The sequence below is a fragment of the Macaca thibetana genome, chromosome X, assembly GCF_024542745.1.
Source record: "Macaca thibetana thibetana isolate TM-01 chromosome X, ASM2454274v1, whole genome shotgun sequence".
Classification (NCBI taxonomy): Eukaryota; Metazoa; Chordata; class Mammalia; order Primates; family Cercopithecidae; genus Macaca; species Macaca thibetana.
The window spans coordinates 106,882,608-106,907,025 of NC_065598.1; the positions used below are offsets into that span (position 1 = coordinate 106,882,608).

The 24,418-nt window shown below is 39.7% G+C and overlaps 1 protein-coding gene across 5 annotated transcripts in view; it reads right to left on the minus strand.

The window, feature by feature from the left end:
• The window catches only part of DCX (doublecortin), a 125,330-nt gene that overhangs the window by 17,086 nt on the left and 83,826 nt on the right, over positions 1–24,418 (minus strand). For 3 of the 5 annotated variants that reach the window (XM_050776767.1, XM_050776766.1, XM_050776770.1), the window contains exons 4-6: positions 22,041–22,143; positions 19,903–20,040; positions 2,613–2,707 (exon numbers count right to left, since the gene is read on the minus strand). In XM_050776767.1, the coding sequence (XP_050632724.1) occupies positions 2,613–2,707; positions 19,903–20,040; positions 22,041–22,143 (336 nt within the window). The remainder of the gene's footprint in view (positions 1–2,612; positions 2,708–19,902; positions 20,041–22,040; positions 22,144–24,418) is intronic. The other 2 variants (XM_050776769.1, XM_050776768.1) reach the window with 1 other exon arrangement.

A 24,418-nucleotide genomic window follows, 5' to 3' on the forward strand; every position in this document is an offset into this window, starting at 1 on the left:
AATATACTGTACTGAGAGATAGAGAGTCTCAGGGACTTTTCCAGATTAAAGAAGACTAAAGGGACATGAGAACTTGCAACGTGTGATTCTAGATTGGATTTTGGACCAGAAAAAAAAAACATTATTAAAGCAATTGATAAAGTTTGAATATGGACTGTAGAGTATATAATAGTATTGTGCCAGTGTTAAATTTCCTAATTTTGATGATTGCGCTATGGTTATGAAAGAAAAAGTCCTTGTTCTTAGGAACTACATACTGACATATTGAGGGGTAAAGGGGCATAATGTTTGCCCATGATGTTAATCTCAAATGGTTCAGAAAAAATAACATGTACTATATGTATTTATTTGTGTATGTGTCTATATATATATATATACACACATATATATATATAGAGAGAGAGAGAGGGGGAGAACATTAAAAATAAGTAGATGAGGCAAAATATAAACAACTAGTGAATCCCTGTAAAGAGATACATAAGTTGTTTATTATTTTTGCAACTCTTCTGTAAGTTTGAAACGATATAAAAATAAAGAGCTTTAAAAATAGTGAGAATTATACCAAATTTAAATGTTTACTTTATTTAAAAGCTTGCTCTAGAAAATGGTATAATGTATTACTTAACATTTGCTTGCTTAACTGTCTTTAAAAAGAGTAATTTTAAAAATAAAATGAAACACTGAAAATTCCACAGTTAAGAAAACAGTGAAGCTCTGACAATGCAGCCACCTGTGAGCTTGTTCTAGTCTTCAATGGTTAGAATTGAGTCAGTAAACAAACAAGCCATAAGTGCCTGCAAGCCCAGCCAGGAAAAATAGTTTAACAATGCAAACAACTCACCTTGGTGGGCTTATGGATGATGGGTCCTCAGCGTAAATGACCTGAACATGTCAGTTGAAAAACTCAATAACTCGAGTGTGCAGAACAAATGTCCAAGCTGCCTTCACACTTTAGGGAAGGTACCGATGGAAAGTGCTAGGGTAAATCATGCCTCCCAAAAGGAAGGTAGGAGCAGAAAGGCATATAGGAGGTGCTGTGTGGACAGTGGAACAACAGAAGTAGTCTGTTCCCATTTTGGCATGTCCATATTTACAAGCTTTGCTGCTCAGCAAAGAATAACTAAAAGCCAACTGTAAAAACTATTTTCATCCATCTCATAATCTCTAGGTAACACTGGTTACACAGAGTTCAGTAAATACTTCTTTGATGAAATGAAATAGCTCAACAGGACAATCAGAAAGTTCTGGAAGGTTCAATAGCAGAAGTTAAAGGGGCCATTAAAGCAACGGAACAGACATTAGAAATTGTGGGGCAGGCAGTAGCCAGATTAGCCAGGAAATTAAAAGACTGATATAGAAAAAAGAAAATGAAAATGGATGACGGGCAGTGGTGTGCTGTTAACTGTTTAGCAACTGACTGTGAGAAAAAAACAACCTTGACTTATAGTATTTGTTAATGTCCATGGTGTACATATTCCCACCATGGCCAAATTCAAGTTACAAATATGATGTCACTCAATACAGAGTTGAGAAGCAATGTACACAATCAGCTCTCACCACCTCGTGTGAGCTGGCTACAGCATACCACTGGTGGTGATTTGGGTACCACTCTTATGGCTAGATATGTTACCCTGGTAAGTAACTTAACCTTTTGGCTCTCAATTTCCTCATCTGTAAAATGTCAAACCTCATAAGATTATTTAGAGAATCAAAGAAAACTAATTTATCTCCATCTAAGGTGTCTTCCATCTCTGACCATCTCTGATTCTGTGATGCAGTTAGTCATATTGGTGGCTTTTTGCCTTTTACCATCTCACACCCAGTCTTGTGAGCAGGAAAAAGATTAGAGAAGGCTAGAGGAAGTTGCTCCACAGTATGGTATTCAGAGAATAAGTCACATCAACACTGCCTTAGGTATAAGAAATTCAAGGCAGTGACCATTGCATATTTTCTACACAGAGATTTTTGGGTGAGAATCTGTTTGGATAGTGGGGCTAGGGAATTTATGTGCTCTGTTATTTAATGATATATTTATTTGGAATAGTTTAAGGGGTATACATGGTGGCCAAGGCCAGTGCAATGTGTATATGTGTTCTCTTCCTACACTGCACCAGAATCTGCCTGGTGATAAAGGGTACATAGTGAAAGTAGGAGCTATTCATTTGTTGATGTCCAGTAAATCTAAATGGAGTAGGTAACTCAGTGCAACTTTTTGGGACTGCTATCTTTGTCATTTCCACTGACTGGTGCCTGGTGACATAAAGTGCCCTGAACACCCCCTTTGCTATGTCTCTGAATTGGGGAGACAAGTGCTCACCCATGTCCCAAAGCAGGGTTTGGTTACCTCATTAGCTTTGGAGACCTTTTGGAAACCCTTTGGAAGAAGTGTTAGAATGTAGCAGGAAATAAATCAGGAACTGGAGGAATAAATAAAAATGACTAGAAGCTTGCTCCCTGCTTGGATTCCCAGAACTTCAAGTTAATGGAGCCAGATGAAGAAAATTTCTGGCCTTAATGTGCTTTTGAGTTGGAATGGAAGAGAAAACCTTCACCGAGCCATTCAGGAATCTCTGAGTGCAAAGAGGTTTAGTAAGGTATAAGAGACATAATACCTTGTGCTTCCGGAGGCTGCCAGGACTGGTGGGCGTAGAGATGGGAGACTGCTTAGACTTGGGGGTAGAGAGCTGGCTGCTGGAGGTTCCGTTTGCTAGCCCAAGGCAAGAGAAAAGGAAGGGATAAAAATCAACAGCATACAAAGGAGCAAGTTATCCTTCCCCTCTGAAGACACTAAGAACATTCAAACAAGGTACACAGACAACCAAGTGATGTGGTGAGTAGAACAAAGATGAAAAGAAACACACTCCTCAAAGGGGCAAGAACTGCAGTCCTCAGTTAATTGGATCCCTATGCAGTGCAAGGCCATCATCCTCCCACCCTTTCCTCCTCAGTGCTTCCCAATCACAGGGGTCTGTTTCTTTTCAAACATTTTTCGTATTCATTCCCAGGTTTGCCCCTAACATCTCTGGGAGGTAGTCTGGGAAGGTACTATTTTGCTTTAATTTTATAGAGGACAAAAGTGAGGCACAGAGAGGTTATGTGCCTTACCTTAAAGAGGAAAAAATATGGGCAATTTGGACCAGTACACATTTCCTTTGGTGGCAGATGATGGGGTAGGTGAAAGACAGCCCTATTGTTAGTCTCTCCCACTCTCTTTTCCTGCTCATGCCCCACCATTGTGCCTTTCCTATCTCATTCTGCATGTGTGAAAGGAACAGGATGTAAGAAAGACAAAATAGACTAGTTAGGAAGAATGAAAGAGAAAGTGGAGGACAAACAGAAGGTGAAACATTAAAAGAAGCCTCAGGCAGCAGAATGGGCAGAGGAGAAAATCAAAAAAGAGAGAGTGACAAAGAGATCAGGAATGGAGGAGAAAAGAGACATGGAAGATGATAAGATATTAAAAGAGAAGGAGGAAGTTGAAACATGGTGAAAGACATAGAGACACATAAAGATCCAAAATGGTAGCCAGAGTCAGGGTTTACCCCCATTTGGCTCCAGCCAAGAAAATGTTGAAAATCAGAGAGTTTCTTTTTAAACATCTTTATATTCTATTGTGTGGTTAAAGTGTTTTATATTCCCTTGCTAATGAACTTTTTAATATACAATCATGAAGAAAGAAATGTGGAATATTAGCTTTCAAAGTGGATTCTTGTTCAGACATTTCATACTAAAGTATTTTTTTTAAGTCTTAAGACCTACATTGTTAAACAGAGATATTCTAAAATGTGCTTTAAAAACAAAGGCAAATATCCTGAGGTTGTGTGGAGACTGGGGGATAGGAAGAGAGAGGGGGAGGGAGAAGGAGTGGGGTGGGGAGAGAGAGAATAAATAGAAAATTGAAAATTGAAAACATTAAGCAGAAAGATGGCCTGAGAGTGTTCCTGTTAGTCCCATAGGTAAAGCTTAAACTGCTGTATCATGAATATTTCCTGAGGATATATTCCTTCTGCACCACTTATGGAAATATTTCCCTAGGTTCTGGAACATGCACATCAACTGTAGAGATGGAAGAGACATCAGTGTAGTGGTTGGTAAGTTTATTTAAGTGCAAGTGAGCTGAAAAATGGATACTTAAGCATTCACTGTCTGGCTTATATCCTCATTCATCTCTCACCCACTCATTGAGAAGCCCTCCTCCCTGTCGTTCTTTCATTTAGCCAGTAGCTATGGAGCACTACCTATGAGCCAAGCAAAGTGTTAGACATTGGGGTTTCAGAGAGGACTGTTACTTCCTGGGGGAGGCAGGCAAGAATTCAGTGAAATAAACGCTAAGACATAGCCTTGCATAGGGTATTACTGGAATCCAGATAATAGACTTTGAAATCTGGGGCCTGAAAGACAAACAAGAGAGAGCAACACCTGAGAAATCTTGAAAGATGAATCTGAAATAGGCAAATCAATAAAGACAGAGAGTAGATTAATAGTTTCCAGGGGTTGGAGGAAGGGCAGGAGATTGAAAGTCTGCTATTGGGTACAAGTTTTCTTTGGGGAAGGCAAAGATATTCTGACACTAAATAGTGATGTTGGTTGTACAACTCCATGGCCAAACTAAAACCCACTGAGTTGCATATGTTAAATTAGTAAATTATATGTTATGTAAATTGTATCTCAATAAAGCCCTTAAAAAACGATGAATCAGAGATAGAATCATTCTACCATAACAACACATAGGCAGAGAGGATAGGAAGGGTGTTCTAGGCATTAGAATTGCCAACATCCTTTCATGTTAACAACTCTCAATAATCTAGGCATTGAAGGAACACACTTCAAAATGTTAAGAGTCATCTACAACAAACTCATAGTTAACATCATACTGAATGGGCAAAAGCTGGAAGCATTCCCCTTGAAAACCAGCACAAGACAAGGATGTCCTCTCTCACCATTCCCTTTGTTGTTGTTATTGTTGTTGTTTTTTGAGACGGAGTCTTGCTCTATCACCAGGCTGGAGTGCAGTGGCACGATCTTGGCTCACTGCAACCTCCACCTCCCAGGTTCAAGTGATTCTCCTGCCTCAGCCTCCCAAATAGCTAGGACTACAGGCAGGCGCCACCATGCCCAGCTAATTTTTGTATTTTTAGTAGAGATGGGGTTTCACCATGTTGGCCAGGGTGATCTCAATCTGTTGACCTCATGATCCTCCTGCCTCAGCCTCCCAAAGTGCTGCGATTACAATCGTGAGCCACTTTGCCTGGTCCCTCTCTCACCACTCTTATTCAACATAGTATTGGAAATTCTGGCCAGAGCAATCAGTCAAGACAAATAAATAAAAGGCATCCAAATAGGAAGAGAGGAAGTCAAACCATCTCTATAGGTGACATGATTCTATATCTAGAAAACCCCATAGTATCTGCCCCAAAACTCCATGATCTGATAAACAATATCGGCAAAGTCTCAGGATACAAAATCAAGGCACAAACATCACTAGCCTTCCTACACACCAACAACAGCCAAGCTGAGAGCCAAATCAGGAATGCAATCCCATTCATATTTGTTAGAGACAGAATAAAATACCTAGGAATACAGCTAACTAGGGAGGTGAAAGATCTCTACAATGAGAATTACAAAACACTTCTCAAAGAAATCAGAGAAGACATAAACAAATGGAAAAACATTCTATGCTCATGGATAGTAAGAATCAATATCATTAAAATGGCCATACTGCCCAAAACAATGTACAGATTCAATGTTATTCCTATCAAACTACCAATGACATTCTTCACAGAACTAGGAAAAACTATTTTAAAATTCATATGGAACCAAAAAAATAGCCCAAATAACCAAGGCAACTATAAGCAAAAAGAACAAAGCTGGAGGCATCACATTACCTGACTAAACTATACCACAGGGCTACAGTAACCAAAACAGCACAGTACTGGTAGAAAAACAGACACACAGACCAATGGAATAGAACAGAGAGCCTGGAAATAAGGCCACACACCTACAACCATCTGATCGTTGACAAAAATAAGCAATAGGGAAAGGACTCCCTATTCAATAAATGGTGCTGGGATAACTGGCTAGCAATATGCAGAAGATTGAATCTGGGCCCTTTCCTTACACCATGTACAAAAATTAATTCAAGGTGGATCAAAGACTTAAATGAAAAACCCTGGAAGACAACCTAGGCAATACCATTCAGCACATAGGACTTGTCAAAGATTTAATAATAAAGATATCAAAAGCAATTTCAAAAAAAAAGCAAAAATTGACAAACAGGATCTAATTAAACTAAAGAGCTTCTGCACAGTGAAAGAAACTATCAACAGAGTGAACAGACAACCTACAGAATGGTAGAAAATACTTGCAAACTATGCATCTTACGAAGGTCTAATATCCCTCATCTATAAGGAACTTAAGCAAATTTACAGGAAACAAACAAACAATCCCATTAAAAAGTGGGCAAAGGGCATGAACAGGCAGATACTTTTCACAAGAAGACATTCATGTAGCCAACAAGCATATGAAAACATGCTCCACATCACTAATCATTAGAGAAACTCAAATCAAAACCACAATGAGATACCATCTCACACCAGTCAGAATGGCTATTAATAAAAAGTTGGCCGGGCATGGTGGCTCATGCCTGTAATCCCAGCACTTTGGGAGGCTGAGGCAGGCTGATCACGAGGTCAGGAGTTCGAGACCATCCTGGCCAATGTGGTGAAACCCTGTCTCTACTAAAAATACAAAAATTAGCTGAGTGTGGTGGCATGTGCCTGTAATCCCAGCTACTTGGGAGGCTGAGGCAGGAGAATTGCTTGAACCAGGGAGGTGGAGGTTGCAGTGAGCTGAGATCATGACACTATACTCCAGTCTGGGTGACAGAGTGAGACTTGGTCTCAAAAAAAAAAAAAAAAAAAAAAAAAAAAAAAAAAAAAAAAAAAAAAAAGTCAAAAAATAACATGCTGGCAAGGTTGTAGAGAAAAGGGAATGCTTATGCACTGATAGTGGGAATGTAAATTACTTCAACCATTTTGAAAAGCAGTGTGGTGATTCCTCAAAGAACTTAAAACAGAATTACCATTTGACCCAGCAATCTTATTATTGGGTATACACCCCAAGGAATATAAATCATTCTACCATAACAACACATGCATGTGTATAATCATTGCAGTACTATTCACAATAGCAAAGACATGGAATCAACCTAAATTCCCATCAATGATAGACTGGATAATGAAAATGTGGTGCATATATACCACAGAAAACTATGCAGCCATGAAAAAGAACAAGATTATGTACTTTGCAGTACCATGGATGAAGCTGGAGGCCATTATCCTTAGCAAACTAACACAGGAACAGAAAACCAAATATCTAATTTCATACTTGTAAGTGGGAGCTAAATGATGAGAACACATGGACACAAAGAGGGGAACAACAGTCAATGAGGCCTAGTTGAGGGTAGAGGGTGGAAGGAGGGAGAGGATCAGGAAAGCTACCTATTAGGTACTATGCTTATTACCTGGTTAACAAAATAATCTCCACACCAAACTCCCATGACATGCAGTTTACCTATATAACACACCTGCACATGTATCCCTGAACCTAAAAAAAAAGTTAAAAAAAATTGCACCAGCAGGAACAAAGACACGAATGTGTGAGAGAATACATTATGATAACAGAAGTGCAAGTAACTCATAATGGCTGAAGCACAGGGTGCCAGCAGGGAGTTTCAGGAGATGAGGCTGGAGACAGAGGATAAGGGTCAGCCCCTGGCAGCCTTTTTGTGTAGCCTATTAAGAAGTTTGCATTTGGTTTCTGAAGGAGAGTCACAGAAGAATTTTAAGCTGAAAGTGATATCAAATTTGCATTTTAAAGCTCCAGCTACTGTGGTTGGTTAAGACAGAGGGCAGAGTGGGAAGGGGTAGGGTAGAAGCAAAGAGGTTGGTTAGAAGACATTGCACTAATCCAGGTAAGGGGTGATGATGGTTCACTAAGGCCACGGGGGAGGGAGAGAATGAATACCATGGTAGATAGGGACCTAGAGGCCAGATAAGCATAGAGTATTGTGTTTACATACCATATAAACCACTCAAAGAACACGACCTGTGCCAAACAGCACCAAGAATGCGGGCACTAGACTTTGTCAAGGCACTAGGCTTTTTTGTGAATAACAAATGCACTTTGGAAAAGGCAAGAGGCTGTGGAGTCAAAAAGCAGTGAATTACTCTTTGTCAGAAATGAAGGAGTTAATAGTTGAAAGAGTTAATGGACCACCTATAGTGCCTGAGGGCTTCCCCAGCAGACCTGACCCATAGCACTCAAGGTAAGAAGCAATCTTGGAGACCTATATGAGCTGACACAATAGAACTCTTCCAAAAGAGCTGCGACCTCAGCCATAAAGTCTGACAGTAGTGGGCAACCCCATTAAGTTCTCCTCTGGCATTTTTTTTTACATGATTGCTATATACTTCACAGATTCTAGTGTCCCAGTATTTGTTAGCCAAGCTATAAAGGGATGGTTGCTACACCATCAATATTAGAACTGTCTTTTTTACCTACACACTTATCTAGCTGAAAATGAGTCCACTGGTCTTGCCAAAGTGTGGAAAATTGTTAAGCACAAGCATGTGTCCATGTGAGTCAGTTTCTATTTATTGGTTACAGAACTGAATGCATACGCTCTTCAGCAACTTCCAGGTCTTTTGTCAGTATCCTCTGAAACATTTTCTCTCAGTAACTTTAGGGGCAGTACATAAGTACATATTCCATATATGCCTCTCTATATATTCTCTGCATATGTGTACATTTATGTATGTTCCCAATTCTCCACCCATTCCTCTCCCTTTTAAAATTAAGAATTAATCTTAAGCTGTCTATAAATAAAGGACTTAATTTTGTCATCAACATTCAACAAGCATTTTGGAAATCAGCTTTTAATAATTTAACTACCGTTCACTGCATTGTTGTAAAAATACAGACACTTTCTCAGACGTTCCCAGAGTTCCCTGATAGAACGAAATCCAAAAGTGGACATAGAGAAATTAAGTAATGTAGACTTGCACAGTTAAATGTAGATTCATTACAAGCTGAAGGAGGCCCTACATTTACAGACTAGATAAAATGTATCCAAAGGCACACTTTGTCTATGGATTCTGTGGGACAAAAATCTGGAAAGGTGCCATTTGACATGGATTCTAGAGCCAGTTCACATAAATGTCAAGTAAAAGAGGCAGCAGGAAATAATACAAATAGGGTCTGATGAACTTTGTGTGCTTGGATTGGTAAATCCATGTAGGTCCACATTTCATTTTAAGAGTGGCTGGAAATGGCACCACTGTTTGATATTCCTCATTTTCCTTTATTCTTCTTTACTAACCATCCTTAGCTCTTGTCTTTGAGCTTCCATTTCTAAGTGGGAATTAGGAAATGCCTTGGTGGATCTTCTCCATCTTTAACTTGTCTCTCTTTCTCATTTCCCTTCTCAGAACCACAGCATTGTCTCACTGTTCTGACCTTTTATTTATACATGATCCAAATTCTCTCATCTCTTTCAACTCTTGTATAGTCCATTTTTCCCCTTGGCAACATGGGCATCAAAAACTTTTCTATCTCCTAGGCCACCTTTTCAATCTTATCAACAAAAATAGGATAAAAATTACTCTTTATTGAGTGTCTGTGATGGGTCAGGCACTCTCTTTCTTTCTTTCTTTCTTTCTTTCTTTCTTTCTTTCTTTCTTTCTTTCTTTCTTTCTTTCTTTTTCTTTCTCTCTCTCTCTCTCTCTCATACACACACACACACACACACACACACACACACACATGTTCCAGCTAGGGGTAGCAAATACAGGATCTGAATGTAAGTTTCTTTGATTCCAAAGCCTATATGGTTTTTTTGTTTTTGCTAACATAGGCTCTTAAAAAACAAAACAAAACAAAACAAACAAACAAACAAAAAACCTAATTGCTTCTGAAATTCCTTCCTATGAGGAGGGTGAAAGTTGTGGCCGAGAAAAGAGAAAGTAATGAAAAAAGACAGACACCAGAGCTGACACCCATCTTCGGGGCTTCTATCCTATTCGGTCTGGTTTAGATTTAGAAAGTGGTTAGCAAGAGCTTTCTTTCATTCACCGAACCAGTTGGGTATCATACACAGTGTCATGAAACAATAGCAGACAGAGCATTTAGCATGACACGTAACTACCCTCATGTTACAAAGTTCTCCGGGAAGATAGTATCTATGCCCTGTCTGTCAACCCTCTCAGTTGGTGCCCTTCAGCTACGCAGCACAATTGCCAAGCTTGGTCCTGCAGTCTTGGTTCACTGGCTCCTCTGAATGATTATGCCTGTTCTTGTCTTTGTACTCATCTTTAGCTCCTTGGCTCTGTCTGCCTTTCCTGTCAGAATGGAACAGCACAAGGCCAAACAGGATAGTTGGTAAGGAAACTAGGCTGACTTATCTAGATTTACGGAGATTTAAATATATAGGGAAAAATGGGTTCCTGGGGGATGAGTAATAAGGCCTGTATGTGTGGATCGAGTAGGGAGAGGTTAGTTCCCAAAGAAAAATGAGAAAGTCTAGTTTTTGGTGTGAGTTTTTGGCCAAGGACAAAGTGGGGTCACCAGCCAGGCAGAGTTGATGCTAAACTCCCAAACTGCGGATTCCCTTGTCTGGAGGCTGGACCGATTCCTGGAAACTTGGAGGCAACTGAGTACAAGTTGGGCATAAGAGGCCCCAGGTGTAGCAATTATAGAGTTGCCTGGACAGCAAGTTACATGAGTCATTATACTTCCTGGGCTCAAGTTTACATGACCAGAATGGTACAGAAAATAAAGGGACAGCTTGGCATCTACGTTTCTCCCAACCTTTGACCACAGACCAAACCAAGTTAATGCCCATTCACAGCCCTGGCTTTTCCTTCCATCCTAAGCCCAACATTTGAGCCCAACTCAAAATCAAGCCTCATGGTTTTTATTTGATGTCATTTTGAAATATTCCTCATTTAAAACAACCCCAGTTTATCAAAAGAGCTATGATAATAATTTCAGAGCCCCTTTTATAATTTCAACTGTTTTTCTGCAGTTATTTTCAGAGCATTTTACCATACATGAACTCAAATTATTCTCCTGATAGCTCTAAGAGATGGTGGCCAGGTATTACTAGTCTCCTTTTAATTAACAAGGATATGGGGGTTCAGAGAGGGTATGACTTGCGTAAATGGTATACACTCTGCCCCTCCTCAATGGATGGTGGCTTCTGGACTTGCTCACAGATTCTATTTCAAAATTTCCTTAAAGTTAGCACATCACATACCTCCCACTGTGAACTTCTAGTAATTCATTTTCTGTCTTGTGTTCTGTAACTCCCTGATGCCTTGCAGAGGGAGATCTCAACACACAATTCTGCCACTTCCTCATTTTTCTCATACTGAGATGCTCTAAGCTTTTATTCATTCCAGTCCAAAGATACCTTGTTTTCTCCTTACAAATACAGGGAGTTTTTCCTGGAAGGCCATCCAAGTGGATCCAAGGTGGTTTCAACTTACTTCAGAAGAAGGCCAAGAGACAGACCCTTTGGTTTTCACACATACATTCCAAAGAGCCCTTGGGCAGGGTGTGTGGACTGCTTTGGCTAATTGTTTCTGCCCAGTGGAAAAGCCTTTGTCCCTCTCCCTAGACCCATCCATTAGGGAAGCAAGAACTGAGAGCCTGGGAATAGTTCTTCAATGATTTGATCATAGGGTTTGCTCTCAAGCCAAATTCAATTGTAGGTTGTGAGACACTGTAACTTCAGAAGATGGAATTTGAATTTTAAATCTATTTCCTACGGAATCTTGGACAGCATGAAGTTATGAATCCTTTAAATAAGGGGGAGAAGTAAGAGTCTTCCTTGTTACAAAACAAATGTATATACCCAATCCTGCAATATTTTGACACAGATGAGTTTCCCTCAAGAAGAGGACATCTGTAGGGGGGCTGATGGAAGTGCCAGAATTGTTTTCTCAGGGTTGACAATGCTGTCAACATTTATTTCCTACTGAGAAACAGAACATGTTTCTGATGGAGCTAGCCTGTTGTCAATGCTGACTGCTGGTTTTCCTGGTGCAGGGACTAGGACAAACTGCATTGTTCTTAATTTGTAAAAAGAACGCAGACTTTGGAATCAGCCAAAGTTTTAAATCCTGGCTTAGCCATTTCCTAGATTTGTGATCCTGGGGCTAACTTAACCTCTCTGAGTCTCAGTTTCCCCATCTGTAATATTTGAATAATAATATCTCAATTGTTGCTGTTTTGATGACTACATGGCAGACTATACACAAAGTGCTTAGCCAAGTATCTGCCACATAGAAAAGGGTTCAATAAATTGTACTTTCTATCAATATTACTACCACCACTACTAGCATTGAGTAAGTATTCAATTCATAGGCACTGAGTTAGGAAATCCTATTCCACAAGAGATGAGATATCAGTCTATGTAGGCTGAGGGCTAATTCTTTGGCTAGTTGGTCAAGTATCAGATAACTGAAGCTTTCCTTAGGTGAAGCCTACTATTTCTGTTTTATGTTTGTTTGTTTTGCTTCTTCTTTTTTTTTTTTTTGTTTTTGCATTTTACTGCTGTGCTCCCCAAAGCAAAATGATTGGCCCTATCCTGTTCTCTCTTTTTACCCTCTCAGCATTATTACGGCAGGGGAAGGTGTGTTGGTCAATGAACAGTGTGGAGCCACTAAAAATTTTGGAGCAGGGAAGTAGCACAATGAAAATGGTGTTTTAGGATGAGAAATGTGGTGGCACCACACCACATGGATAAGTGGACAGAGATTTGAAGCAGAAATATTGCTAAGAAGTCTGTGAAATAATCAAGAAAGACATCAGGTCATAAGAGAAAGGAAGGGACTGCTGCACGCGTCACATGGAGATGGTTCACATGTCCAACAATGATAACAATAGCACACAGTGGGTATGCAGGATTAATGAGTGGGAAGTCAAAATAGCACCAGGGTGTTGAACCTGGGAAGGATGATAATTGTATTGTCAGACAAAGAGATGGGAGGTGGAAATGCTTTTGATTTTTAGATAGCTTGTATTTGTCACATATAAGCCATATACACAGGATTGTTTAGTAGGCATTATGGGTCTGACATCCAGAAGGAAGATTGGGGCTGGAGAGGTAGATTTAAGAGCCTCCTCCCTGTACCCTGATAAGCCATATTCATCACCACCTCTGCCCCTTTGTTCATTTTTCCCCGCCAGCCAGAAGTATCCATCTCCTTATCAATTTATATATAACCCTCCTTCAAGTTCCAGTTCTCCCAGGAATTTCTCTCTTAGCACTCTAGTCCCTAATGAGCTCTCTCCCATGAACTCCAATAGTTCCAATAATACTTACTACCAGTATCTATTATGCATTTTGCATTTAAATAAGTTATTACCATTAACATGGCATTAATGGTTCAGTGGTTAAAATTGTGGACTGTGCAGTCAGATTGCTTGGGTTTAAATCCAGTTCTATCATCTTACTAGCTGTGTGATCTTGGGCAGGTCACTAAACTTTTGTATGCCTCAGTTTCTTCATCTGCAAAATGGGGATAATAGTAATTGCCTCACAAGGTTGTTGTAAAGATTAAATTAGTTAATACATGTAAAGCGATTAGAACAGTTGCCTGACACATAATAGGAGCTATATAAGTATTTGTAAATATATTTTTAAAATTTACATGTATACTGGTTACCCAAATAAATTTCTTAGTTGCAGGGAATTCATCTTAACATCCTTTTTCTTCATAGCACCTAGCACTACTAAATACTTTACAGGAGTACTTTGCTCATTCAGTTGTGTGTAAACACAAGTCCCAAGCCAAGGCTGGCTGATAGGACTCCTGTTGAAGGGAGATATCACCATATACCATGCACTATGGGGTGCTCACTGGCACCCAACATACTGCTTGCTCCAATCATTTTCTAAGCAGGTTTTAGAAAAAATCAGATTGGGGGAGGAACCAGGGAAGTTTTTCTCTTCCCACAGCTCTGTCAAGGACACCACTTCCCTTTGAAGTTGCCAGTAGGGGAGCTAGGGGAGCTGAAGGAATGTCTAAGCTGTCTTGTTTCAGTGCTCTGTAGCACTGAAAGGCACCTAATTACTTGTGGGACTTTGCTCAAAGCAGCACAAAGAAAATGACGCAGATACCAACCCACCCCTTGCCTTTCCACCTCCCTAGCCTGGAGATGGGAGAAGGGTAAAGGAAGCCAAGAAGCAGGGACCATCTAACATAGACCTTTGCATTCACCAGACAGGACATCCCATATACTACTGTATGTCAGTGGGACACTGCAAATAATGCTTGCTGGGAAGTCAGGAGAGCGGCGTTCTGGCTCTTGGGTGCTAAGTAGTGTGTGATATTGGGAAGATCCCAAGATCCTAAACTTTGTGTCTTAGTTCCCCAATCTAAAAAAAAAAAAGAAAAGAAAAGAAAAAAGAGAGATAATTATCCATTTCCAACTTAATTCATACTACAATTATGAGGAACAACTGAGGTAATAGATTTGGAAATATTTTGCAAAGTGCATAGCATCTAATTCATGTAAAAAGACCATTATCATGAATCTCTCTTAGCTAGAGAAGAAAGGTATTCTTGTGCCGTTTAAAACAGTAGCCAATAGTCACATGACTGTTGAACATTTGAAGTGTGGCTAGTCAGAACTGAGATATGTTGTAAGTGTAAAATACAACTCAATTTCAAAGAATGTATAATTTCTTACATTAATTATATGTTAATAATATATTGAATGTATCATTAAATGAAACGTAAAACTTAATTTTGCCCATTTTTTAACTTTTTAAGATGTGGCTACTAGAAAATGTAAAATCATATACATGATTTACATTTATGACTCACATTCTATTTCTGTTGAGCAGAGCTGGTCTAGACAGTCACTTTCAGGAAGGTCAGAATGGCCAAGTCCCTCTATCTTAGGCAACCCAAAGCAGCCTACTAGGTTCAGAAAAGAAGGATCCTGCGATACAGGTCTCTCATGAACCCTGCTGTTTTGTGTCCCTTGACCTCCCCTTCTAAAGGCTGTATATTTTGTTAGAGAAGGCTTTCTTTCTTATGAGTTTGGGAACGGGAAAGATCGGACTTTCAGAAATAGGTGCACATGAGTTGGGGGAAGGGGAATGGAGAACATTGGATTGCTACAACAATGACTTACTGTTGAAGAATAGCAAACTAATTATCACATTACAATTCTCTCAGCCTACCAGGGTGGGTAATTAGCTTCCTTCGGGGCTCCTTAAAAAAAAGAAAGAAAGAGAAAGATTCCTTCCCAGCAACTAGCTATTTTGTCCTTTTAATTCAATTCAATTCAATTGGGGACAAAGTTACATAAAGGAAAAATTAACACATTAATGGCTGAAATGGAAACAGAGAGAGACATGTCTTTCTTTAGTTCTGAAGCCAGGCTTACCTTTGCTCATCAAAATGGCAAGTCCCGGGTTAATCAAAGTGTGGAACTGCATAAGCTTTTTTCAAATATCCCATAGAAGCCTCCTGGGCTCAGATTTTATCTTTTTACCACAGTTCCATGGCCTGATTTAAAGACAGACATAGCTAATATGATTTGGATTCTAAGAGTGCATCAGTTCTGCCCAGTGAAAATGAGCTCCTTACAGAAATATTATATGGACAACCAAATCCTTACTTAACTTGAGTTTAGGGCTTAGCAACAGACATTCCATTTGGGGCAAACTCAATATTGGCAGAAATGAGGATTGAACTTGAAGGGAATAAAGTAGAAGGATTTGATTTATTCATGGGGCAGAACAGGAAAGGGACAACTTAAGGTCTAAAGACTAAGGAATAAAGAATCAAATTATAGCACAAATTACGGATGAAATAGCATCAATTTACTAAACCTCAAGTCAGAACGAACCTATCTATTAATCAGACCATTAATTGGACCCCATAGATATAGATATAGATATCTAGCAAACTTGTTCAAACCAGAATCAAACCTATATATTTTCCAATGAAGTAGAACATCAAAACATTCCTTAAACTGAACCTGAACCCAGCCAATGTTTCATTTGGTTAGAATTCCTGCTAAAGAGGAACACTTTTGGTCTTTCTTTTGTCTTCAAAGGAAGACAATCTTCCATTGGTCTATCTTACATAACCTTTTGTTACTCGGGTTGAATGAAGGTTTATAAATCCATTCACAAGTTCCACATCCAAGACTGATTAACACAGGATGGAAACAGGGTGGTACTACCATGTCCTAGAAACGAACAAAGCCTGTTTGCCCCACCTAACACTATTATCATTTGGTTAAGTGTATTTTAACCTGTATATGTCCCTGGCTAACAGCTAAAAAAATCTTGACATTTTATGAAACAATTGTTCCTTTTTAAATCTCAAATGTCAGTAAGGAGAAATTTATGCCAACTGAAAAGTATGCATTACCTATAGCTTATCATTCTGGTTATCTGCTTTTGTTTCTGTGGGAGCTATTTTACAACTCTGTAAATTGTAAATAACTGATAACAATCGAAAATTATCCTTATCTATAGAGATTCAAATTCTGAATTATCTAACGATGATATCACATCTCAGAGAAGGCAAAAATCTTGCTCAAACCACAAAGCCAGGAAGTGGCGTAGCTGGGACTTCTTAGAGAGTCATCTTCCTCTCCTCCTTCATATCTTACCCATCTCCACTTCCCAGCTTGGAATGGTCCTGAGTGAGGTGGAAGTGGAGAGGGGAAAATGGGTATAGCAAATCCAAACCTTAGCTAAGGTACTGTTTTGCCTGAGATCAACTTTGCCCTTACGGAATGTTCACTGAATGGATGCCTTGGACTAGGCTCTGAACAAACTCCCATGAAATGGGCTTGGTTATGTTACAACCCTTCAGGGTTGGAATCATGAGGAGGCTCTAGATACATTATCTGAGATGAGCGCAAACATTCTGGCAATTGCCATAAAGATTGTCTAGACTAGGGTTTGACTTCATTTATGTTCATGAACATCAGAATATAAATGAATATTCCAATTCTTTAAACTGAGAACACAATGTTAGATTGGTGGTAGGAAACAGAGGTTATTTGTAATTCTGATATCTGTCAAGCAAATTCCCCTCATACACCCAAATTAGTTACTCTGTTTATCATGTGGGTTGGAATAAATCCTCGTTTCTTTTTTTTTTCTTCCTTTCTTTTTTTTTTTTTTTTTTTTTTTTTTTAGTGAAGGAGTTATGAAAAAGCAAGAACAGATCTTGCCTGCCAAAGCCTGGGTTGGGGTCTATTATGTAATAACTCCCTTCAATTTGACAAATATTCATTGAATTCTAATGTATTCCTATTATATCTCTGCTACCTTAGAGTCAGTGAGGTGCATATTTTGTAGAAGGGAAATTCTGTAGGTGGCATTCTGGAGATCAGTGATTTGACATATATTTAAACTGTGTAGTTATAGGTAGTTGTGTTCACCTGTGCTGGGTAACCAATTGGATTCAGTCTGCAAAGAGAATCTATTTACTTCAAGCTGACACCACCTGAGAATTTCTAACTGATGGGTTATATGGTGGTTTAAAAACAGATCTACAAATTCTTCAACACTCTTTCCTTTAATAAACAGAGTCTGGTTCCTCTCTCTTTGAATATAGGTTGGACTTAGTGACTGCTTCCAATGAATATGATAAAGGAGAAGTGACAGTGCTGGCTATGGAGACTAGATCACAAAAGGTAATACATCTTGTCTTTATTCGTTCTCTTGGATCACAAACTAAGGTGGGAGATCTTGCCAACAACCATATTGTAAGTGGATTCTACAGCCCCAGTTGAGCCTTCAGATGACTGCAGCCCCTACCATTATTTTAATGATATCCACATGAGAGACTCTGAGCCAGAACCACCTAGATAAAACACTCTAGAATTTCTTGCCCACCAGAACTGTGAGATAAAAAAAATGGCTTTTTTAAGCCACTAAGTTTTGGGGTAATGAATTTGTTTCACAGCAAGATACAAGTAATACAGGTTAGAAATCCCAGAAATAGCTACTGCTGTTTCTAAGAAATGATTAGTTAAGCAATTATTGCCAGACTTCATTAATCTTGATCAAGTGTTTTAAAGTGTATTTTTTGCAAGTCTCTGCTTAAAAACTGTCCAACTTTATTGTCAGCCCAAGTGTTAAAACCTAGGTCTTTGTAGTTTTAACAATATGAATTTGCTTAGATATAGATTTATGTGCTCTTCTGTACATTTGAACAAGATAGCATCAAGGCACATGTATTTTTTATTTCTCCAGCAAACATTATCTAAATGCTTGATTGGTCTCTAGCACCATGTTGGGTAAAATAGGTACTGTTGTGCATCTATTTATTCACAAATATTACTGGAGCATCTACTAGGGGCCAGGCACTGTGCTCTGCACTGGTGATATGAAAATGAACCTACCACATTACCTTTGAGGGGCTCAGCATTTAATTGGGGAAGTATACAGGTAAACACATACTTTACAACACAGTGTGGTGAATATTACCCCAAAGATATGAATGGCATGCTATGGTATTGCAGACACTGGAACAATTATCTCTATGTGAGGTCTTGAAGGATGAATAGGAGCTTTCAAGCAAAAAAGGCTGATGGGTTAGAGGAATGGCATTCCAGGTATGGGGGAATAGGGAGTGCAAAGACATGGAAGTACTAAAAGCCTGGGCTGCCTTTTCATACCTCAATTTCCTCAACCCAAGAATAAAAAAATGACTGGTGATATGCATGCTCCTGGCAGCACGAGGCAGGCAGTACAGGCTATTCATCTTGGCACAAGCATTTCAAAGCCATCAGGCTGCTCATGATGCCCCAAACTGAAGGGGCTTTTTGTTTTCCCAATGCTCTCAGACTGCAAGAATTCTCATGATAAACTCTGAGCCTTGGGATGACAAATGTATGTCTTTTGGAACATATAATTTCCTTAGTGTGAAGAACCTCAAATCGTGCATAAACCTAAGCTTCTGAACTTGGACTTCTGAGGCCTTTTATTGCTTATATTCGTATAAAAGAATGGAAGACATTGCCTCTTAGGTCAATGTCACTCAAACTGTGGGTCCAAGACAAGATAGGGTTCACATCAGAATGCAAATCAACATACTGCTGTCTTCATCAATAAAATCAGGCTCTGAAAAAAAGTCAGCTGAGCTAAATGGTTTGCTTAATGGCATAGTTTATTTACATTTGACACAAGCTCCTAATCTTGCCACAGACTGACTGGTAACAAATAGTTCATGGGTTGGCAGTGATCAACAGAGCACATGTTTTAGATAACTCACTATCCACTATATAAAATCTTCTATGGCAAATCTCTCTGTTTTCTGGTCTATGCTTTAATTTCCTATTGTGAGGTTTATACAATTTATGTTGTCTCCCTATATATATGGCATATATATATAGTGTACTTGTTTCCCTTTTTGTTTTGGCTTCTAATTACTTCAGAGTCAAATTTGAAGCTCAAGTGAGTCAACCATGTTGACACTTTGGGGTATTGTTTTTTATATTCTTTTTCTTGATTCTGATTTTTAGTTTCAGGTTTATGGTTAACTTGATTATTCAATTGAATATGTTTTTGCCACATGATGTTGAAGATGATGAAAATGATGACAACCATGACAGTAAGCATTACAGCAAGCATAGACAATGGGCCAGGTTTCTGGTTTGCATCCATTTGAGTGGAGTAATGGTTGTAGCTGTGCCTCCATTACTCCAAACAAGTTTGACTGTTTTAGTCCCTGAATTGACAGAATAGGGTTTCATGGAGACACAGTAGTGCTCATGAGGAACTGATTCCTCTGCATGCAGACAATATTGTCCTCCATAAATGAAATCAGCGTGCACAGTTAGGAAAAGAGCACTCACCGTCTTGGTCGTTACCTGAGTCAGCTGGAGACTTGCTTCGGCGCATAGGACCAGGGCTCTTGGCTGAACTCTTCTGAGGTGTTGGGGATGCCTTTGGGCCAGCTGTGGCTGATGGGTTTCCCTTCATGACTCGGCATTCTGGGGCCAAAGGACACAAACAGCTTAGTAGAGGGTAAAACAGGCTCAGCATGTTATCAGCCTCTGGAAACCGGAATAACCCCCACAGGCCAAAGGACCTAAATGGGTCAGGACTACAATGTGGTCCTTATTATTAGTAGGAGCCATGGTTCTGGGGAGGGAGGCATTAGGGAAACCTTCAAAAGCCACCTGGGCTAAACTAGGTGTTTAAGCCCCTGAATTATGCAAACAAGGGCAAGAGTCCAAAAACAGGTCAAGTAGGCAATTAAATAGTCAACTCAATCATTTATGGACAAGCTAGCTATGTCTCAGAATAGCACCTATTGATATAATGTTTAATTAATTTCCCTGAACTAGAGATTAACAGCTCAGAAGTTATAGCTACACAGATGAAACATCCATTGAGTAATCTGAAGGAGAGGTAGAGAGCTACCACTTACTGTCTATTACCTGCCACATGTTGTAATAGTCACATGATGGATATCATGTCACTTTATATAAATAAGCACTATGACCACCACCATCTTGCATTTATCGAGTTCTTTTCGATTTCCCATGTATATTATTACAATCCCTTATGGGGGGTTAATGAATAAATGGGCCAGCAGTGACTCTGCCACTCAAAACTTAAGAAAGATTGCTGGTGTATGGGAGAGTCTGCCAAACATTTTGTATTTGCCCTAGCCTCAGTCTGACACCTTTAGAACACCCTTTCTATGCAGCACTCAGCATCCCCTTCTATGGTCATTTTGGGCACTAATAGTGCTAACTTATTAGAAGGATTATTATACTCATTTTGCTGATGAAAGTACAAAAAACTTAACCCCCTTGCCTAGGGCCACAAAACAAGAAATTAGTAAAGCAAGGAATAAAAGTCAAGTCTCCTGAGTTTCAGTTTGGTGCTCTTTCTGCTACAGTTTTTCCAACCTTGTGCTGTGATGCAAAAAAGGGGAATCAAACAGCAGAGTAGAGGATATAGTCTTTCCTTTAAACACTTTCTTGTTGCCTCTTACTTAAAGGTGCATTGAAATATAAATTAAACAGAAAGATTAGAGGGGCTTTTGTGGTAAATTGAATATTTTAGGAAACTGAGTTAAGCAGAAAGCCCCTTTTTGTTTGTTTCACTTCTTGTTTTGTTTGGTGTCCTTTAGTGATCACTGTCCAGAGCTGAAGATACAGAAGGTATAGGAAATTGGACATAACCTGGGGTTTGTTTAGCTTTTCTATAGTCATTGCCTCTTCCTAAAGGGAACACAGCAGAAATGCCACCTCTTATGGGGTTCTTGTCACTTGAGTTGTTTATAAAGTCTATGTTAGCAAAATTCCCTTTGATTTTTTTTCACACTTTGCTTCTCCTAAATGGGAAATATGCTCTGAATGTGTCTTTCCATCAGCATCACATTCTACCCTTATTGCTGCGTGAGCTAATTAACCTTTAATGTATACCTGGAGCTTGGTCTCAAACCAAGGGAGATGGGAAGACGATTAGCTCCTTCTTATTATTAACAATCCTGAATCACAAGGCAGACGAATGGGGCAGCAAGTCTGGTGGTATGAAAAGGGTTTGACACTAAGAATACTGTGGAAAAATCTCTCTAAATTGGAACCATAATCATGAGCTAAGTAGCTGGAGGATGTTGAATGGGGAAAAAAAAGGATATGTATAATATCCAAGTTCTGACTGAAAATATTCCTTCCTGTGGTCTGATTGTGCCTGTTATCCCATGTGACACGATATATGATTCAAGAAATATGGTCACTATAGGGGCAGACAGTGAGTTTTATTGAGTTTGGAGCCTGGGACTCTGGGACGTCCAGTCAGTCTTTCAGTCTTACATGGGTCACGACCCATGTATCCAAATATACAGGAGAAAGACTAACATTATAAGCCCTTGAAGGATCAGGCATGGATGTTTTCCACCCTGTATACACCCATGGAAATCCTAAGGGATAGAAGGGGAGAGAACAATGGAGGAATAAAACCCAGTGGTTATGCTTACCATTTTCATCCAGAGAAAAATCATCCTGAGCATAGCGAAATTTTTCAGGACCACAGGCAATAAACACATCATCATCACCAAAGAAATCATGCAGACAGGTTACCTATGGAGAAAGCAGAAACACTGATTGGTATATGACGGTCCTGACAATGAACCTCACACTACATTGACAAGGAGAAAAGCTTCCCATCTAGGCCATCATCTGCAGCTCCCAGGAGTTTTCTTTTTCTTAAAACACGTACCACACTCATAGTCTGAATCATGATCCCTAGTGAGTGATGATACACTGAGTACCATTGTCTATCCATGTTTCAAGTGTGGTAGTTTCAATTGAGTCATGAGTAAGACTGAGACCATGTCCAAATGGAATGCCCTTTTCTGAAGAAAAGTCAACCAGCAGATGGCCCTACAAATGTCATCTTTTCTCAGAGCCTCAAAGACAGGGAGCTCCTGGCCCAACTCTAGGGCAAGGGACTGGGACAAAGCAGATGAGAAAAATCTTCTGCAGCCTGACTGTAGCTGACCCAGAAGTGGAAATGTGCCGCTTCATCTGAATGAGTTCTAAAAGGACATCATTTCTTAACTGCTTTGGACACACAAAAATTGAACTTTTGCTAAAAGCTGGCCAAGAACCTGGTAGTGGCCCAGAATACCATTTCTTCCTGTGAAACCAGAAGAGGAAAACTTAAAGCTTCATCTGAGCAATTGTTTCCAATAGGCCTGAGTTTCTACTGGTAGAGCCATGTTCCCAGGACCCTCATGCTTGCTAGCATCCTAAGCATTACTGCTTCTCCACAACAGACAGACAGTCTCCCCAACCCCTTTTCTGCATAAAGAGATGAGGGTCCCTGGGAAAGTATGGTGCTTCCTGCAGTCTCCCCACTTCTCGGCTTTCCTAATTACATCTGATAATTAGTCCAGCACATCAGGGAAATCCCTGGAGGAACCATAGAGTCAAAACATACTTATCCCACCTCTTAGTTTGAAAGTGTTCAAAACCTCTAATTGTTCTAAGTTTCCCATTCAAGCTGCCAGCAATGGCTTTCCAAAGGGATGGTGCTCACAAACTAACAACAGCTTGCTGGGTGCAGAGAGCAATATGTTACATTAGAAAAATATTTATATTAATAACAAATCCCCCACCCAAGGTTAACTCAATCCCTGTTTTCCCAGACAAAATGATTGCAAGCCTTACACAAAAGGAGATATACTTAAATATTATCCCTATTGTGTCAGCCTCTCAATCATCCAAGAGATGCCCAGAGAAGAGAAGGCGACTCGAAGGACTGCGGGTCACTCTCATTAAGCCTCTTTCCAGTCCTGGGTCTTGACCTCGTCAAATTGGCCAACACCTTTCTTCAACCCACTTGTCCTTCACCCATTCATTCCACGATCACAGAATGACAATCAGAGCTACAAACTAATTGAATGCTTACTCTGTGACAGGCACTCTGGTAAGTACTTCCAAATCTGTCATCTCATTTTACCCTTACAAGAAACCCTAGAAGTCAGTATTTATTGTCATTATTATTTTAGACTTGAGAAAACTGAGACCCAGAGACAGTAAGTAAGTTTTCCAGGTGGAAATCAATGAAGCCAAATAAACACAGATCTATCTAACTTCAAAGCCTTTCCTTTTAACCACTTGGCAATACAAAGCACTTACATATAGATCAGTCACTGGGGAGACAAAGATGAATAAGACTCAGGCCATGACTTCATGGAGCTCACAGTCTGATGAGGTGAGATACATTGAAATAGAGCATTTCAGTTTAGTGTCATGAGTGCTAGGATGGGAGTATCTGTTGGTGCTGTGAAAGCTATTTATTACCATGTCCAAATGACCCTAGTCACTAGTTAGCACTGTTAGTTCAATAGGCATCCTGCATATTGTCCTAGTAGTGGATCCAGTGACAGAGGCTACATGGTTTTGATCCTAGCTGCAGACTTCCCACCAATATCTTGGACCTAGGCTTAATAAAACGCAGAGTTCTTAACTCTGATACACCAAATATCTCTGAACTATTTACCTGCCGCCACATCCTTGACCCTGAAGATCTCTGCCTTATCTTCTTCTTCTTCTTCTTCTTCTTTTTTTTTTTTTTTTTTTTTTTGTTGTTGTTGTTGTTGAGATGGAGTCTCGCTCTGTCCCCCAGGTTGGAGTGCAGTGGCGCAGTCTCGGCTCACTGCCAGCTCTGCCTCCCAGGTTCACACCATTCTCCTGACTCAGCCTCCCGAGTAGCTGGGACTACAGGCGCCCGCCACCACACCCGGCTAATTTTTTTGTATTTTTAGTAGAGACGAGGTTTCACTGCATTAGCCAGGATGGTCTCAATCTCCTGACCTCGTGATCCACCTGCCTTAGCCTCCCAAAGTGC